The 21082-nt window shown below is 41.9% G+C and overlaps 1 protein-coding gene across 2 annotated transcripts in view; it reads right to left on the minus strand.

Annotated features, from left to right (window-relative positions):
• tle5 (TLE family member 5, transcriptional modulator) overlaps positions 1 to 21082 on the minus strand; it is a 69032-nt gene that overhangs the window by 37076 nt on the left and 10874 nt on the right. For both annotated transcript variants that reach the window (XM_015971397.3, XM_015971396.3), the window contains exon 2: positions 2889 to 2977. In XM_015971397.3, coding sequence (XP_015826883.1) covers positions 2889 to 2977 — 89 coding nt within the window. The remainder of the gene's footprint in view (positions 1 to 2888; positions 2978 to 21082) is intronic.

Here is a 21082-nt window from a genome sequence, read left to right on the forward strand (position 1 = left end):
CTGACCTTCACACTCAAGCACACAAACATTCACACACACCCACACACATCTTGCCCACAGTAAACTCCAGACACATTTGATGACGCACATGTTTTGCTTTGAGAAGAGAAAGGTTTTTGGTAAGTTTCAGTCTTTTGTAGTCAGTTCGTGTTGGACAACGAGAGAGAACAGACCTGAAAACCAAAGGGGGGGCAGAGCCTGTTGGCTCGTTCTTCCCCCCTTTCACGCTGTTTCTGCCAAGCCAGGCAGAATAGCTGAATCGCGACTTCTAACGAAGACTCATTACCGAGTCTTTTGATTTCTGAGTGAATTAACTTAAGAAAGCGCATCGATAAAACGCTCTACCATCCACGTGTACCGAGGGCAACTCTGGACCGGTTCCGTTCGACACCTATGTCTCCTGTCAGCCGCCGGTGTCATCTGGATGAACCACAACATCCTCCACGGCCCGGATCCGAAAGAGGGTCCACAAGAGTTCGGTGAGACAGAGCACGGTTTTAGCGTTTGATGCAGTTCTCTGATAAGACCTAAGTTTATCCAAACCATCACTTCACTCAGACAGGTCTTAGTTGGAAAAGATGCATCAAAGGTGAGCTAGACAGCCCTTTCCAGTACTGGGCAGACAACCATGCCCGCTTTCCTCTCCTTGCTGCTGTTGCAGTAAAGTTCCTGAGTGCTCCTTCAACGAGTGTTGAAAGTGAAAGACTGTTTAGTACAGCATCCAATTTTGTGGATGAAAAAAGAATCGTCTGACAGCAGAAAGAGCAGAAATGCTTACATTCCTCAAAAAGAACCTGTCATTGTTTAAGTGAGATTAGATGAACAACATGTAAGTACCTCACGCATTAACTTTTTATTTTGTTTTCAAGAATAGTTCCAGACTCTGACAGACTGTTAACTTTATCCAGGTCACCTTCAATGCAAAATCTCCAATGCTTGAATTGTACTTTTCGGATGCACATTGTTGCTGTTTGTTTACAGTGCACTTATTGCACTTTTATAATTCAAAAAGTTTAACATTTGAAAACTATTCTTTTACTGCTACATGAGCAAGGACTTACTGAATTTGTTTCAGATGCACATTTTTTTGATAGTGTGATTTTATACTTGAAAACTACTTTTTTGATGCTACAAAAGACAGTGAACTTAATTTCTGGGGATTGGATGAAGCAGCCCTCCATTTTATTTGGAGTAGCTTTATGGAAGTTTACCCTTTTCATTTCATGTTTGACACTTAAAAAATGTGTTACTGCCTAGTGTGATCATTTGGACCTGGGCTGTTTGGTTCTTTGATTTGTTTCTTTGATTGTGCATATTGCACTTGTATCCAGTAACCCTGCCTTGAAATAGAATAAATTTCAATTAGAAACACTACAGTTGCTTTTTTTTAGGATAGACATTTTGTTGTTTTCTGACCTCATTATCTCAACTAATCTTTTGGGACATCAATCAATCACTCAATCAATCAAAGCTTTATATATAAAGCGCCTTCCCTGTCGGGAAGCCCAAAGTGCTGAACATGGTACATGAGAAATGTGAAACATGATGCAATTCAAATAGTGCAAAAAAGGTAAAACATTGAAGTAGAAGACAAATGGGTAAAACAAGGGATAAAGAGACCAATGAAAACAGGGAAATAAAATCAACATATAAAAGGGCCAAATTCAAACACGTTCAGGGAACGCCAAGCAGAGGAGGTGGGTTTTTAGGTGACTCTTAAAGACTGGCAGAGATGGGGACAGCCTAACTGAGGGTGGCAACTGGTTCCAGAGTGACAGTGCTAGGACTGAGAAAGCCCGGTCCCCGCAAGTACGACACCTAGAACGAGGGACAGCGAGCAGGCCTTGGTCAGAGGAGCGCAGAGCGTGTGATGGTGAATGTCTGTTCAGGAGTGTGACTAGATAGGGGGGAGCACCACCCTGGAAGAAAGCAGGCAGGGTGCAGAGTAAACCATCAGACATCTCAGAACCACCGGGTCACAAGCTGGGCCGAATCGGACCAGCCGCTTCTTCAGGGATCTAGGAAGTCCAGGCGTCTCATGCGCCGACTACATTGCTTTCCCCGTCTTCTACGATGCTTCCTTCTTGAGCTGGGGTGGACAGAGGGCCGACACATCACAGCTTGGGGGAGAAAGCACACGGGCAGTCCAAACAACAACGCCATCTGTGAGGTTCCCAGCGCAGCGGCCGCTACATCAACAGGAGGACGAAGCCTAAGCAGCGCAGCTCGATAAGTCACCAGAGGAGCCATACCATTCAAAAAAAGCATCAGAGACAACAAAAATACATAAAAGCCAATAAAATGCAAGGTTTCATTGCGTGAAGAAGATGAGCAGCTCACTGTGTGCACCCGCGCGAGCACCATCTGAACTCCATCTGACATGGTGCTGGGCTCTTACTTGTAGGGCTTTCTCACAATTACATATTATTCTTGTAGAAAACAGTTTATTATAGCCTTATAAAATCAACCATAACAATAATCATAATGGCATTAAAACAAATATTCCTCTAGTATCAAAATGATATCGGTATCGGTAGAAATCCAAATTCAGGTATCGGAATCGGAACCAATAATAAATTGTACACAAAAATTACTTGTGCTCACAAATGTATCCAGCTAATGTAGTCCTTTTTGGCTTTGTAACAAACTTGTCCATTAAAGAGGAGGGGTGCCTTTTTTAACAATGTAACAGAGTGAGGTAAAATGAAACATTAACATTTGTAACAGAGCAAATACATGGACATTACTGCGCATTTGCCTTGATCACAAAGCAGCGTGTGGTCTAAGTTACTGTGTACATAGTACAGCTACAGCTTTTGGGTTGGGATGTGTGTGTGCACGCTCGATCGTGTGTGTATCGATACAGATCTGAGTGTGTGAGTGAGCACCTGTGGTATTGTGCTTGAAGAAACTGGAACTCATCCTTGATCCTGTCACAGGAGTCAGAGGTTGTGAATTTCAGCTGCTGCGATGAGGCCTGCCAAAAGGAAAAACACAGGAGAAGAAACTGTGAAAACTGAATGGAGGAAGCAAACGGAAAAATGAGCGAGTGTGGTGAGATTAACATAAAGATTATCATAAAATCAAGTTGTTCTTATTCGCCAGAGTGCAAGACTTCTAAGAATGCTGTTGCTGAGTTGTTTAAACTTATAACGTGCCAAAAGCTCAAAAACCAGAGCTACCAAGATTAAAAAAATGTACCAGAAATGGCCACAGCTCGATTTTTCCTTGTCCAAGTCAAGGTTTAAATCACTAATGACTGAAATTAATCTTCTATCAGATTGTTGCCATCTAGTCCACCAGTCACTCCAGTTATAAACCAGGGGTCTGCAGCAATGATCCAAGTCAAGTCTCAAGTCTAGATGGTGGGTTCAAGTCATATTGGGAGTTTTTTTATTGGTGCAACTCAAGTTCAAGTCAAGGGCTCATCTCTGTGATGAGCATGCACAAAACCAAAGAAACCCATCTGGACCTGACAGATTTAAAACTGGCTTTGGGATTTATTACAAAATATGGATGTGTACTGGTGAAATGAAGGCGATATGATACGTATCACGATAAAGGGGAGACAATACGATATATTGCGATACATTCAGCCAGACGATATTAGTGATTTTTTTAGACTGAATTTAATATAGAAAAATGTAATAAATAGTCCAAAGTGATACTAAACATGTTTAATATGAGCTATCTGTACCATAATAGAGAGATTTACATTTCAATGATGGAAACAAAAGTCATTGCACACTGCTGCCAACTAACTATATATCGATAAAATATCGCTGGAAAAAATATCACAATATATTGCCATATCGATATTTTCTTACATCCCTATTACAAAATAAAAGTATATTAAGGTGGACTCTACTACATAAACATACACTGGCAATAAAAGAAACAAGGAGAATAACTTGTGTTTTAAAACTGATATATTTATTTATTAACAATCAAAAATAACATTTAAGGTGGAAGATGGTATAAACCAAGGGTGGAAATTAGTGTCAGCGCGTGCCGGTGAGTGTAGCGGTGGCAAGGATCCACATGCGGGTGAGGGAAGCAGGCAGGCAGACAAACCAGAACGAGTAAGAGCCTTTAATGATGAACACACGCTGGAAAATGAAACAATGATCCACCAAGAGACACAGAACTGAAGGGGTTTAAATACAAGAGGGCTGGGAGCTTGGGCGATTGGAAAACGAGAGGCAGGTGGGAGCAATTAATAGAGACGCAGGCTGAACCAAATGGGGAGACAGGACAGGGTGTGACAATTAGCACCCGTCACCGGCCAAATGCGGGTAAATGCATGAAGTGGCAGGTTAATTGGCACACATCACAGTGGCGGGTATCAAATATGAAGATAAAGCTGCGTTATTTATACAGTTGACCTGATGGAGGCAGCAACGAGCCCGTGTTGCCGTTAGTCTGCCATTCTCATTAAAAGAAGAACTGAACAGCAACATTAGCAATGTAGCAAATTCTGTTGTTCAGAAGGTGGCAGAAAACAAAAAACGATTCTGAAGAGAAAGGATGAACCGAACATTAAACTGTGGTTTTAATGAGAAACGGAAGAGAACTGACAATGACGAGTTATGCGAGTGACTCGGTCCGAATAAAAGCTCTGTTACGAGCAGAGCGTGTCGGGCATGAGCTTGTAATGAGCACGTGCCTCTTGGGAGGTGTGGAGCAGTGGGGAAAACACAGAGCAGGGGTCTGCTTCATTTACAACTGAAAGAGCCGTTTCACCACCTCTCTTTATTTTTTTGTAACGAGTCACAGAATAAACTTGACCCTTTGGAGTTAATGTTCCAATGTGATGATGGTTTTAATAATATTATAAGAGCTGGACAAAAAATAAAAAAATAAACGAATCAATTGTAATGTTCCTCACTAGAGAATTTACACTTCATTTAGGATTATACAGCTATAGCTATTTTGGTGCAGTTCAAAGTAGAGTGCATCAAATAAACAATATTAACATAAAGGTGAGACGTGGCGTAATTTCACCCCTGGTCTAGACATAACTACCTATTGTAATAAATCTGTTCACACTTCCATCACCAGGCAGCTGGTTGTGTATGGGGCACAGTAGGAGTCAAACCCACATAAGGACAAAACCTCATTATTTTTCAGCAGCTGGGTCAGGTGGTAGTGGATTTGAAAAGGAAGTTAGCCGTAATCATAGAAATTGACCTGTTGCGCAGTAGAATACCCCACTTTACTACATATTGCTCAAATTACCCACAAACAGGCTGAACTATATCGCTACAAGACTACATAAGGTGGTAGGAATAGGAGACAGATCTCTTTAAAGGCAGAATTTCATTTTTCTTTTTTTGTACATTATAAAAAATTGCCGTATATTTAGCAGTGATAAACTGTAAAACCATGACAGGAAAACCCCATCAACTATAAAACTATCTAAAACTGTTGATTTTATGTGAAGGTGCCGCATATAAATCAATTGGTCGAAACAATAATTTGTACATTTGTTTCTTTGAAAAAAAAAACATAATTCTACTGTAAGGCACTCTTGCATTTTTTTTTACAGAAAATTTCTTTAAAGTTTATAACGGTAAAGCATTATGATTTTTAAATGTATTTATTGAAAAACATACAGCTTTTTATAGCTGGTAATGGTGTAAGGAGTTTACTTACTGATTTCCACTGTGCTTGGCGGCATTTAGGAGATCTGGCTGAATCACTAATCAGAGGGAAGTGTCTGTTCTTGACCTGACTCGTGAATGCACGTGAAGGCTGTGCTACTGTTCAATACTAATGTCATTACTGACAACGCTTTGACTGCTACGCACAAGGTATCTGCAGGTTTAAGGGAGCCAAATTTAAGACTTTTTATGGACCCGCGGATACCCTGGCACAAGTGAAATTGAAAGACATGAACAGTAATTAAGCAGGAACAGCTTTCATAACCAGTATGACCTTAATGGCAATTAATTGGTTATTTCATTCTGAATTGATTGTATGTAATGAGGAAAACCCTATGATTTTTGGTTTTAATAGGAAAAAATGTTTTTACCGTATTGTTCCGGTAAAGCAATATTTTTCTTTCCCCAAGTAAAAACATTTTCTTCTCGAGTAAAATACTGGACGTCTGTACCATTTTTTACTTTAAAAGAATAAAAATCAATTCTTAAGGAAAAAGTAAAACGTTTTGCTTGTTACTTTATGGTACCATTCCAGCAATCCCAGCTGCCGGCGTTTTATTGTAAAATCTACTTTTTTTCTACAATATAGCTTAAGGGTTTTGGATTTATCCATACCAGACTTTTAGTGTAAAAACCTAAGTTTACTATATAAAATAGCACTTCAGACAGGAAACAAAGACATTGCTTGAGTACCTAAAACATTATGGCTGAAAAAGAAAAGCAGAAAGCTATTTAAACAAAAACTGTTTACAAATGGCGATCTCAGCCTCCACTTATCCAAATTTCATAAAAAGTGTTAACACTATCATGCTCCTGTCACACACATACACACGGTTCAGACCGTTGCTTGGAGACAGAGGTTTCTCCGGTAAAACAGAATAATCTTCTCCGTTATCGCTAGAGCCAATATGGCATGGCCTAAATTCAGCTAAACAACAGCCCACCTATGTGGGTCTGTGCCACACAGACCCTGTGTCAACACTTGGCAACAGGAAGCTGCACAAGTGATGCGGTGCTGTGTGTGTGTGTGTGTGTGTGTGTGTGTGTGTGTGTGTGTGTGTGTGTGTGTGTGTGTGTGTGTGTGTGTGTGCGTGTGTGTGTGTCCGGGCTGCTCACTTTGCCAAAAGGTAGTGTTGTCGCTCAAGATCCGATTTCCTGCCTGTAAAGCCCAGAACGCAGATGTTTAAAATACCAAAGTTTGAGTCAACTACCTCAGGTAATTGAGGCAAGGAAGAGGATGAACTCAAGAAACTTTTTTTTAAATCAAAAGACAGCAACTAGAACAAGAGCTTTCAATATAGGAAGTCAAACCCATCTACTTCTGGACCAAGGGTCTTTGGAAGAATGCAAAAAACGATGCAAGTCAATGGGGCAAAAAAAATGCAATTTTCTAATCCCATTATTATGTGCCATGGGTTTCACATATTATGTCCTTGAATTTTAAAGACGCAGTTTGATGCCTACTATTTTCAAACGGTATTGGGGGAAAGGGGGGGAGGGGGGTATTTTAGGATTTGTGTGAAAATAAGTCGAGGACTCCAAATGCACATAACCAAAGTGATGTCATCAAACCAGACATGGAGAAAAGCAGAGGTAAAATGGCTGTAAGTTCAGCAAACTTCTAATTCTTCTCTCAGGAGGAAAGAACCTCTATAAAGAGTGCCATTAGGTAAGTAGCAGCTACTCTACGGGAGAGGAAGTTCCTTGGTGACGTCATATATGCGACGGACCAACATCTCATTTGTAGTCATGCTAATTACAAGCTGATAAATTTCAAAGTGTGTGACAGGTAGGATCAAAACACACATCATGAGTTTTCATTTAAATAGAAGTACAACATATGTGCGATCCAGGGAGTAAGGTGAAGCGGATGAGAAGATAGCTCATTTAGCCTCATTGATTTGCATTATATTTTCATTCTTCTGGGGACCCATGAGCCGACCAGAAAGGAAGTAGACTTAAGCCTGGGGCCCACTGGAGGTGAAGATTTTGAGAAGTCATGTGATCACACAGGAAGAGCCGCTGAGCGCTTCTTAGAAAGTCGCGCATTAGTCACAGCATCACACGTGAGCTGAGAACAGGAAGCGGAAAATGACTCTTGTTTATACGTGATCAGACTTGCCGTCGTGTTTTGTGAGACTCTAATTCATTAAAATGGGTAAGTATGATATTTATTTGATTAGTTAAAAATTAATATTATCAAAACTGTGGCTGGGTTTGTGCCGGCGGTTGGGTCTGCGTCGTAACGTCTGTTGTAAAGTACTCCACAATGTTGTAAACAGTCGTGGAGATAGAACTGGTGCCTATCTTCAGCGCCTTTGCGCGGTGCTTCTGGTACGCGTTGTGACGCTTCCCGTGTGCCCACTCTCATCAACTATAATGGCCTCTATCTTAAATGATGGCGTGGCGCAGCGCGGCGTGGCGCAGCGCGGCGCGTCCGCCCCCGGTGTGCCCCAGGCTTTAGGCTCCCTATAACCAAAAACAACTCATGTGAGGTACAAAAGAGGATCATTATGTAATAGTACCTATGAAAGTAAGAAATCTAGGATTACGTAAAATTTCAACAGAACAAAATGTATTAAAATCTCAAATATTTAGGAAATTAACAGTTTTCTAAGAGGCTCACAGTCATCATCAATCAGTTATTGTTTACTTATGCTAGACTCAAATAAGCCTCTATAGACTCAAATCACATAAATGCATCAAAATGAAACCAACGTTATCAGCCAAATCTTCAGCCCAAACCTTGATATTTTTAAAATGCTCTTTTAGATTAAACCTACAATAAATAGGCCTTTCCACCTCTGACTGCTACAGCGGATGTTTTTCCCCCACATATGGGCATGGAATTTGACTGTAACCAGATCAAAGAACGCAGAGGGCAATGGTCAACATCTGTTTGCCTTGGGCAATAAGATAAATGTTACTCTTGACCTTTCAACTGAAACATTCTCACCAACTTTAACACAGATCAAAACTTTAAAAGGTTATACTGTCCGACCCGAGCTCAACGCTGTCTGTGTTTCTTTGTTGTTTGGTAAGATAAGACTGAGGATAAGATGATGGGTAGACTCATAAAGTTAGGTTTTAATATAATTTCCTCGTTGAAACATTCTAGAAAAATGTTCTTTGAACAGTTCTTTACTATAACACAACACTCATCCAATAAATGTTGCTAACTGTTTTTGTCAACTCCCTCTCTGTCAAGAGACCAAAACAAGGTGACTATAGTGCTAAACAGATGGATGCCCATAATGTTACCGAAATACTGCTGTAATATTGTGACACGTGCCATCTGCTGTGACAAAAAGGGGCTGCATGCTGTGTGAATGAATATGCACTTGTGCATGAAAGAAATGGAAGCTAATAATTATATGTATATGTGTGTGTGTGTGTGTGTGTGTGTGTGTGTGTGTGTGTGTGTGTGTGTGTGTGTAAGTGTGTGTGTGTGTGTGTGTGTGCATAAATGCCCTCCTTACTGTGGAGAAAGTTGGTCTGAAAAGGGTGTATGAAGAAAATAAACTGGATTCAAAAGCGTAAAACTCAACATCTGACAGCATCTACTTATGATGACTTAACTCAAAAGGAACACATTTTATCTCGCTGTGAGTCATACACAGGGATACTTGCCCCCCCAAACACAAACACGCTGTCACATGTAAAATCTGCATAGCACGTGCACGCGCACGCGCGCGCACGCACGCACACACACACACACACACACACACACACACACACACACACACACACACACACACACACACACACACTTCTGCCCTGCTCCTTTGAGACATAATTAAAGCATTAAAAAGCTTTGTGGGCTGCTGAGGCAATTGAGACAGTCTTCAGCGAATAAATGGGATTCATCGTTTCAGGAAATTGCTGCCCCACCCCCATCCACCCACCCAGCAGCCCTAAGCCTGCTCACACACACCCCTCTGACACACAGACACACACATTCTGGGCTCATCATCTGGTCCAATCCATGCAGATTATTCTGTGAACCATTATGTCTATTTTAAATAAGAATCAGACTAAGGCTGTTTCTGCTCAATAGATCACTCGACAAAACCAACAGGAAGGGAAGGAGATTACAGAGGAGGTGGGGGTGGGAGTTTGGATCTACACACACATACACACATCTCTATAGGATGATTAGACACACCAGTGATAAATGAATACAGCTGAGCTTTAAGACACACACGTAGTGTACATCTACAAATACAGACGGTAGACAGATAGATACACAAACATTAACAGCAGGATACGCTGGAAAACATCTTCCTCAGTTTCAATCCTGCCTGAGGGTAGCTGCAGTGTGGGGATTGTATTTCCTGGAGCACTGCCTGACTGTTTACATCTCAGTTGGAGTGTGTTTGTGTGTGGTATACGTGTGAGTGTTTGTGTGTTTGGTGGGAGGGATGGAGGCTTGGCATTGTAATCACTCACTAATGACTGGATGTTATCTCACTCCCACTCTTAAATGAATGCAGAAGATCCACGCTGACGAGCAGTTGCCCTATTTTTTTCCACTGCCAGGTTGTCTGTTTGTTCAATAGAAACAGTCCCAAGAATGCCATCTAAGCCGTCCGCCTCCCCTGTCTGTCACAGATTTGCATTGCTATGGTGGGAAGAAGAACATAGAAGCTAAAGAATAATCATTCAGGGATATCGCTTTTACTAAAGGGCTGAAATTAAAATTACTTACCAGCTGACTTTGGTGACGAGTAAACAAGACTGTGCAGAGTAGGTAGGAGGTTCTGATAAAAACACACTAATGAAACTTTTTTAACAAGCCGATTCAAATTTGAGTCAGTGTGTTTACATGTGCATCTAGGTCGATCTAAGGTAAATAACTGGAAGCCTTTACCCTAGTTTACATGAAGGTTAGAAAATCTAACGTTCAAATGAAGTGAGTTCTACTCCAGTACAGTAGGTGGCGATATGCCTATTTTATGTCGTCATTCTTGCAGTTAGCTTATAGCAACAAAAGTATTAAACAAATGCTGGTGGGAGTCAAGCAGACAAAGTAAAAACAGGATATGCACATGGCCGAAGGAATGAACAACAATGCTACAGAACAGCTTGGTTGATACGTACTGTTCTGTTTGATGGTGTTACTCACGTTACATTGTGACGATAATATTCATCACTTCTGGAAGTAACCGGTCACAGGTCGACTGAGCTGTTTACATGCAGATGCAGTCAGTTTCCTATTGCATTATCTAGGTGAGGTGCTTTAGCACGATGAGAACTTCAGCATCATGCTGGCATCAGGGAGCCGTAGGTCGTTTATAAGTGGTCAGACCGTGGTGGTAATGTGGTGCCCTTAGCCTAACCCTTTTACCAAAAGATTAGGTGATGGCGGCATAAAGGGGGTATGGGGGCTGTCCCTGTGCTGTCACAAACTTCTGTTTCTCTTGGACATAACTTTCTTTTTATTGCAATTGAAGCAACGCTAATTAAGTTTTTCTTAACAAGCCGCTCCTAAAGGTGTCTGCCCTCCAAAGTCCCTGTGCAGTCTCTGGCGATCTGACCTCCAGCTCAAACTGAGAAAAGCTCACGGAGTGCTGCATTGCTCCAGTTTGACATCTGAGCTGATTTAGTTCAAAAAGCAAAACTTACTTTTGTAAGGTTTTACTTTTATTTTCAATATAGTTGGTGGCCAGAGCTCAGCAGAAACTCCCCACGTTATAATGACACCTTCTTCTGTTGCGGCGACGCACAATTGCCATTTATTAGAGAGACAATTACCACAATATTAATACCGAGCGAGGCCATTTTTCCCGAATGTCTTTAGGAAAAGTACCACATTAAGTGCAGCACATTTCTATGGACCAATTTGATTTTTGGCAACAGTGATTTTGTATTTTGTGGGCAGAGCTGAGGCTGTGACTGCTGTTGTACTGAAGTACATATTGTATTTTGATACACCATGTACAATGTTTAGCTCAGGAGTTTGTGACTAGCTGCAGTCATAAACACCTGCGGTAGGTTTCTGGAGCTTCTTAGGCAACGATAAAAGCCACTTTGTTCCCTCCATTTCTATTCTAACAACCAACTGCACACAATATTGCTGCTGTTTTGGATAATATTTTGGTTATGCTTCACTTTTTTCTGGTGATTATTTGCTACCAGCATCTAAATCAGTACCATTTCCATTTCACAAAGGTTTATGTAAACAGAAACTGCAAAGTAGACTACATAATTTGTTAATTTCACCACCAAAGTGCAATCAGTTTATTTTTTTAAACTAATGTGATAAATGTCTTCACTTATAAAACTCTCATATACTAAATTGTCCAAAATCTATCACCACATCACCGGGCACAGGCCGTAATAAGCTTTAACAAGAGAGTCGATGAGGATTTACCCACTTCTGTGCCAGCCCTTAGCAGATGAGGGTGGAACTGCAATTTTTGCCACTTCCTCTTTGGCTTATTCATTTTCATCCCAGGATTATGAGGGTTTGGGCTTGACACAGTCTACTCTTCACTGTTTGTTTTATGTTAAAGTGAACACCATTTAACCTTAATGTACAATGAAAAATGAGTACAAGTCAAACCTGTTTTTCTGTGTGCTGTAGCATCATGAATGTCCTGTTTTTGACCTAAAGGTTATGATCTGCTGCGTCTGCTCGAGCAGAGACAAAGTCTGACGGGCTAATCTACATGAGATAGTGGCCAAGGTCTTCCATGCACTCTGCTCATCTGAACTGCTTCACCTTTGTTACCAAGACGAAGACGAAGAACTATTTTGATAAATACATAATCAACAACTTTGTTAATGGTAAATGGTAAATGGCCTGTATTTGATATAGCGCCTTCTAGAGTCCTGGAACCCCCCAAGGCGCTTTACAACACAATCAGTCATTCATCCATTCACACACACATTCATACACTGGTGGGGATGAGCTACGATGTAGCCACAGCTGCCCTGGGGCGCACTGACAGAGGCGAGGCTGCTGAGCACTGGCGCCACCGGTCCCTCCAACCACCACCAGCAGGCAACGTGGGTTAAGTGTCTTGCCCAAGGACACAACGACAGCGACAGACTGAGCGGGGCTCGAACCTGCAACCTTCCGATTACGGGGCGAGCGCTTAACTCCTGTGCCACCGTCGCCCAATGTTCAATCAATCTGTGAAATGACAACGTTATTACTTGATATTATAATCCTGTGATCAGCAGTATTTTACAAGTTATTATAATCTTTGACATTTGCACTAGACACTAATGACACGTAATGCTAAAGCCCCACGACACATTTCCTTTAGTATGATCCAATCAGAACCTTTGTTTCTGGGGCTGGGCGTGGCTATCTGTGGTGTTTGTATAAACCCTCTTTTGCATGTCAAATTCCGATTTGCCAGTAAACCAAAATATGACAAATATAAAAACTATCCCACGTCACCTTTTCTTTAGTTCAATTGCTCTAGAGAAGTCTCGGACAAGCCATCCGGACTTCCTCTTCTGCCATAACGAACCTCAGACAAGCTGGATAAAATCTGTTGCAAGTTACAACTGACCGCAACGATTCCTTCAGAATAAAAGCTGAATCAATAGTCAAAGATCCATCAGATTGATATTTTATATTTCTATGGAAACTCACATTTTATGGTTCATAAGTAAGATGCATATGACCCATTCTTTACAGTGCTATCCTTAAACATTTTCTCAAAAATTACTTTTCTTTCCTAAAAAGCCAAGTTTGACTGTGTCTTGTTAATTGGTAAACTGTGTTAAACCATAAGCTTTTTCATCAAACTACCTAAATAAAGTTGCTTAGTTCATGCTCGGCTGCTTAACCAATAAGATGTTAACACCAATTCAGCCTTTTCAGTCCAACTGGGTTTAACATTTCTAGAAAACATTATGGAAAATTATACAAGTTCAAATATATTTGACCCAAATCCAGAACATATTTGAGCGAATAGGGCACAGAAATGGGTGGTGACTAAACACGAGTCTGTCGGTCAAGATTTTGGCATGCAGATTCTACCCATTCACATCTGGTTTATGTTGATTTGTGAACAACACACACAAATTGTACTTTAGGGCAACTATTTCCCCCCAAAAAGAAAAAAATCTATTGCGATATGATTCAATAAGCCTAAAAACATCACACCAAAACAAGATCACATCCTCCATCCAAGAACAGCGCCAACCAAACTATTCCATCTAAATATTCTGGATTAGTGTTGGGACTAAAGCACATGAGCCCAGTGATCTGAGAGGGGGACAGAACTAACTGGCCCATTTCCAAGCTCTCCCCAGCCAATCAAAAGCCTTGCTGTGCTAGCTGCTCGGTGTTTGTATGTGTGAGAGTAGGAGCTGAGGAATAGGATTGTGTCTTCAGCCGCTCTGGACAGGGGCTTTGGAGCGTGTGGAGAGCCTAATCCTGTTTCGGCCAGGAATTTGATTTTGATTATTATCTCTCACAAACCACGCAGTGGCTTACCCCCATTTTAGCAGCATTATACACAGGCACACACACAGCAGCCCAACATATTTGACCTCGTTAAGATGCTTTAAAGGGGATTATTCTACTTTTATCACTTCAAGTGAAGTGCCCTTGCAAACACAGGATTGGCACGGCTTGCCTTCCCTCCCCACCCGGCAGACCTATCACGACCCCGTGCACAAGGTCAGCCAAGAGCTCAGCACAAACATACACAAACATGGCAGTTAAAATCCACTGTTGTGCAAACACACATGCACTTATGAACCAAAACGCACTGAAAACATACAAGGTAGAGAGGGCTTGCAGCAGAAACACAAAAATCACACAGAGACACGCACTACAGAAATCAAGTGCAGTGATTGCAAAGCCAAGGGAAATGGGCAATTTGTCAAGAGCAGAGAAAGTGGTGAGTCTGACAGTGCTGTGGGTTTGGAGACTACGGCTGAGATTAAAGCCAGGCTCACAGAAGGGGGGCTTTAAGATTACACCCACAGTGGTTGTGCAGATGATTGATGCCTGTTTGTAAAAAACAAGGTTATTACTTAGAACAGCCAGTGAAAGAGCAAACAGGGAGGAAAAGATTAGTCCCAACGCTCGCAACAAGTAAGCGGACAACAAAAGCCGTGTCAGCATGCAGCCGACAGCGGGGAACTCCAGTCTTATCTCCTCAAAAGGTTCGTTGGCACCAAAGCTTCTGTACTAAAAGTTGCTGCAGCGAGAATCTTTCAAGCTTCCAGTACGAGCGTATGCAAACAAGTTCAATTAATTTTTATAAAGGGCAGAAAGTTCACTTGCTGGAATAATTGATAACCTTTAACTGAATGCATGCTTTGATATTAATCTTATTTGCTGCAATCACGTAAGTGAAATGCTCTTTTTAATATTTTAGTGTGAATCTTGATAGTAAATAGTACTTTCTCAAAAGGCAACCCTTACTCCCTGTTCATGCAGGTCCACTGGCTTTGGCCGGGCGAGCCAATCAAGCCACCTCCAGCTGAGCTGCTTTGTTCCAGTCTATTGCACCTCTGCACAGAGAAATTGTTTGCCCAACCACCACCCTCCTTTCTTTCCACCTCCCACGTTTCTCCTTAAGGAATCCATGCAGCTCCCCTCTCCACACACACCCTCTATGTTTCCTCCAACACAAACACAATCTGGTGAGACGGGGAAAAAAAGCACAAGCTGTCAGTTATTTTCGACTTTCTAAAAATGCCATTAAACTAAACTACGCATTCAAATAGACACAAAAGAAACACACGAACAGTAAAAATCCCCTACAGAGTTGAGAAAAATAAAAAAGCATCGCAAGTAAGCTGAAATCTGGTTTCTATTTTAATTTTCCTTCTTGATTGCAAAGTGGTTCAATATGTCAGATAAATGCAAACATGAAATAAAAAATCCCACTTCATTGTGACAGCACATTATGAGTTCTAAGAAATAACATGCTGCATGAAAAGTATGTAATTCTTGGCCTATGATCATAAAAAACATCAGTTTCAAGAAAAATAAAACTATCTCTATCCATACTGTTGGCCTTGCTCATCAAAGTTCATTACACTTAAAACGGTTTCAGTCAAATTGTCTTTATTTATATCTTCAATTACAAAAGGGACTGTAACATTTCACGATTCAAGATCTGACACTGGAGTTTCACTGCATGTGAAGGCTACACAATGGTAGTCACTCTTAGTCGAACTGAGGCCGTACATAACATCTACAGTGCAGTCAGAAAGTAAATTAAAGCTGCAAGCAGCGTCGTTCGCAGCTCCGTGTCGCTCCGGCCTGGCCGGCAGTCTGATGCACCCGGGCACGTCTGCTGAACATAAACATCGACCACCCCGACACCAGAAACCGCGAACGGTCTCCTCGTCTGCACGTCACCCTGACTCAGCATCTTCTCTGAGCCCACCATTAAATTACACATCTAACCACTAGGGGATACTCTATCTTTACCACACTGGTGGTGTGATGACACAGACCAAGTTTAATGCTATTCTGACCACGTTTTTTGAAGTCATTGAAGGTTAAAGTTATCTGGGGGGCGCTGTGACCGACTACAGAAAAATCCCATTGAGGTCAACTTTGGTTGACAAAGATGGTTTTCTATTATTTTGGCATCAATCAGACGTTGCATGGGTCATCTAGAGCCAAAAGGCTGTAAGTGGGCGGAGTTAAAGTGATTTGAATGAGTGAGCACAAGCATGTGTTGATTGCAGTGTAGCTTTATGAAAATGCTATTTTCTGCCCTTAACAGCTGCCCTTTAACACAGTGACAGTGTGCATGAATTGCCAAGGTCGTGCGCTTGCTTTGGTGTTTACATTCCAGGAAAGAAGACAGAAGAAGGACGAAGAACGCTTTTCATTAATTAATTAAAGAACTTTATTTGTAATAAAGCTAATCAAAACAAATGTTGGTCAATAATAATCAGGTGACTGATCTGTGAAATCAATGTAATTAGAGCTGAAACGATTCCTCGAGTACCTCGAATAATTCGAGTACAAAAAATCCTCGAGTCAAATTCTCTGCCTCGAGGATTCGTTTAATTCATATTTAATTAATTCATGGCTTTGCAATCGCCCGGGGTCATGTTTCACCCGGACCGAAATAAGTGACGCACATGCCCACTGGACTGAATGCACACGCGAGTAGCGAATATAACTTAACTTTCTCTTAAGCCATGGCGGACAACGTGGACCCCGGTGGAGGGCGAAAAAGACAGAAAATGTCAAAGTTGTGGGACCATTTTTCACGTCGTAAGGCGGGAAACGTAGTCCAGTGTAAATACTGTAAAATGGATTTAGCCCACCACAACACCACATCCTCCATGCTGCAACACCTGTAAATGTCACTTCTGCAAGTGGACTCGGAGCTTCTACAAGATAGTGCATTTTAGCCTGTTTTTCTATATATTCTGCGGACTCTGCGACTTTTTCGTTTGTAGCACTCAGTTTCAGCTCACACCGTACGTCTGGTAGCAACACGTCGGACTTAAAATCTGCTAAAAAAATAGCAGTTTTTACACAACACGTCGGATTTTTTATTGTGTTATTGATGTCTGTTGTCCCTCGGGGTTTCTGCAGGAGGACACGGGTATTTATGAGTGGCGGAGGAAAACGAAAGAAAGTAAATAAATGTTTTGTGATCAGTATAATTTGACAAAACCACAGCAAACATGCTTTTGGCAATCCTTGTTTAGTGTGAGAAAAAAAAGTGTAGAAATTAAAACGGACGTGTGTTAATAGGGAAACAGCCGGCGAGCTGTTTGCGCCGTGAGCGGTTCTGGTTCTGTTTGGGCCGCAGCCGCTCGCAGCGTTATCCTCCTAGTTTTTGTCTGGCTTGCAGGCTAGCAGATTCTCGCACGAGGGGAAAATCGGCTCAGGTTGTTTACTTATTTTTTGCACAGGCATTTGTTTACTGTGAAGTAAAGTTGAAGTGCTGAAGTTATGCAAACTAATTTTGAATAAAACTTGAATAACTGGCAATTGCTTGCTCATTTTAAGAGGTCTTTCATAATTATAACATGCTATTTGATATCAAATCAAATCACTTTTATTGTCACGTCACATGTGCAGGTACACTGGTACAGTACATGCGAGTGAAATTCTTGTGTGCGTGCATCACAGCAACAGAGTTGTGCAAAAATACAGTAATGTAAAAACAAGTAAAATATAAAAATGGCTAATCTAAGTATACAAATGAATAAAGTAAACAATAAGATAAGAGATATAAAATGTACAGTGGTTGGTATGTGCAAAACAGTGGCATTAATGTACAGTATGGAGCGTGTAATGTTGGAACTTGGTGGAGCTCGCGACGAGGCAGCCATACTCGGCGCCATCTTGGCTCATCGATATACGATATAAAGGTTTACAAACACAAAAGGGTCATTTATTAGAGTACTCGATTAATCGAAAAAAAGATTCGATAGAGTACTCGATTACAAAAATATTCGATAGCTGCAGCCCTAAATGTAATGATTTATGTGTTTATTGAATAACAGGACTAACTATGCCAGACATTCTGATTCACATAAGGTAAACACATGACACATTGTTCGCTCATTCCAATCAGAATCTCCATTCTGTTGCGGGGCAGAGTTCTGTAGTGTTTTTTAATCTGTCCACTCCGATTGGCTAAGAATTATAAACAACTGAGTTTAATAAAACAGAACAACACCATTTTAACTTCAGTTTCATCTGAGTTCCATCTGAGTTCAACGTAGTTCCAACCAGCTCTCAAATCCATCATCGCTAAGTGAAGTGCAGGCTGGCTAGCTGCATTTTCTACTTTTAAGCTGAGAACTGTCAAGCTGGAAAATTCTGTCGTTCATCAACAAGACGACGGTTGCTTCAGAATAAAAGCTGAACTCGCTACTTGACGCGGACATCTGCCGTTACTACCGGGAGCTATCCATAGACTGGTTTGTCGTGCCCAGAAGCTGTGCCATCAGTTCGAGCACCGAAGGAGGGTCGAGTCGACCTGGCATTCCTGATCTACCCACGGGAGTCTCCGAAACGTTATGTAGATCCGGCACAGATGGCGTTTCATGTCTCTTCCTCCTGAAGTCCTCGTGGTTCGTAGTCAAAACATCTTATACCCAGACTCGCCTGCAGCAGCTGGAGAGTCTGAACTGACACACACACACCAACACTTCAGCTTCCAAATCCATATGCATCCATCATAGAGAGTTAGTCCTGGATTGTTTGAATAATAATTATAAAAATTAAATATTCTTAAACGATCCCAACTCTCTCTTTTCTTGTCTCTAAGTCAATACAAAGTGTTTGAATAAAACTCCCTGAAGTAAAAACAACCTCTTCTAATTATAAGGGCCCAGTCCATAGATTAATCTCTGGACGTAATAAAAGTGTAAAGAATATATCAACTATACTCCGCTACAGCAGTTGTGTGATGACTCCCACCATGTTTGATATAGCAGCTTCATTTGTAATAAAAAGCAAGTTATGTCCAAGATAAAAGGAAGTCTATGACAGAGACAGTGACTGTGGCAGAGACCACCTCCACACCACCTTGCCTGATGCCACCTCAGCTTTGCAGCAAATTGGCAGCATCGTTTTATGAAAGAGGCTTCAGTAACATACTTGTGGCCCTCACAGCACAGAGAAAAAAGATGCTGCTAGTGGCAATGGGGAACTATTCCCAGCAGTCCAACTTTGTGTGTTCATTTGAATCAGGGTTGCACCAGTCTACACGCTTCCTTTCAATCAGACATAAAGCACGGTGACAACATGTGCTGTGGCCTTTCACAAAAATCAACATCACCTGTAGCCTGTGGCCTCATCTCAACCACCCTGAAGAACAACCTCCTGCTTCAGGTTGGCGGCGTTGTGGGGCTGGGTGATGGGGAGGGCTGCGGGACTGTGTTTGTCATGCTAATCAGCTGGCCTAAGCTCAACAACCCAGACATCTGCTGGCCCACGTGTGTCAAGCCCCACATTTAATTTGTTCCCCACTTACAAAAAGCAGATAAGACCCTTGAGGCTGGTAAGAATGTGTGTGCACCCTAGCCGATGTAAAAAAAATCCTTTCAATTACCTGCAGAGAGGAGAGCTGAAGTTATTAGAATATTCTTGGATTTTCCCTGTCCTTTTGTGCGCACGGGTGTGCACGTGCTAATAGCCAGTTCTCCCAATCAACAGACCCCCACTGCCAGGTTTCTCACACACACACACACACACACACACACACACACACACACACACACACACACACACACACACACGCACACGCACGCACGCACGCGCACACACACATACACACACACACAAAGTGTGCATGCATGTGTGCAGCCAAGCAATGGGAAAGGGGCGGAGGGAGTTTGTTTAATGGACGAGACAGGGGACCATGGAGATTAAGCTCCCCCCAGCTGGAGGCTTTAGAGGAAAGGCTGGGGGCTGTTCTGTTAATTCAAGTGGGCTTAATAATGCCCGTGCACCCTCTGCCCCCGACCCTCCCACCGCTACATCAGATCTGGGAGGAAACGCATAATAAAGGCAGACAAGGAGGAGGAGGGGGTAATGTGTGTGCGTACAACCTGTGGCCATCTCTGCAGTCGAGCATGAGCTCAAGAGACTTCAGAGATTTCCCTTCCACATTACCCATGCTGCTCTCTGGCTCTGGCACCGAGCCGTTCTGTTGTTCCACTTTCCTGCCACAGCCAGCTTTGTTGAAGCTGCATTAGGATTAATCAACACCCAAACAATATGTCAAATGCTGTCAACTGGGTCAAGCACTGTGCTGCGATCCAATGATGCGTTTTCCTCTCAAAATAACGAACTGAGTTTATGAGAGGAGGGTTTAAATCTGCACGCTGTGCCAGCAAAGGGCTGGAAAGATGCTGATATTTTGTTTTTTAAAGTGTAGTAGTTTGGTAAAAAAAAAAATTCATTTCTGCACAATTTTCTTTCCATGCCGGGCCAGCAGCTTGGTACCAAGTGAAGACAGACACAGGCGATGCATAGATACACCAGGTAGTCCTCAGCCAAATTCATGGTGAGTGAATGTGAAGACAACAGCTTTGTGCTTTTTTCCCCATTTGCCCATTTGTGTTTATATTTCCAATACAAACACAAAATCTGTCAACATCATGAATACATGAAGAGAATTGTTTCCCAACAAGAGGAAACAGAACACAGATTTCTGCTATTTATTTATATTTCAGCGTTCGCGCACAATCACCGGAGAAACAACACATCATGGCAAATGGACAACGGAGCTCAAAGGTTTGGGAGCATTTTCTGAAAACAACTGAGAAGCAAGTAGAGTACAAACTTTGTAAGGTGAAACTCTCGTTTCACGGGAGCACATCAGCGATGGATGAGCATCTTAAAAGGAAGCACGTGACGGCGGAGAACGAAGAGTCGCCTCTGTAAGTGCACCTTTTAGCTGCTAGCATCATATGTGTAGCAACAACAGTAGTGATGGTGATTATATGCT

This window comes from Nothobranchius furzeri, chromosome 8 (genome assembly GCF_043380555.1).
Source record: "Nothobranchius furzeri strain GRZ-AD chromosome 8, NfurGRZ-RIMD1, whole genome shotgun sequence".
Taxonomy (NCBI): Eukaryota; Metazoa; Chordata; class Actinopteri; order Cyprinodontiformes; family Nothobranchiidae; genus Nothobranchius; species Nothobranchius furzeri.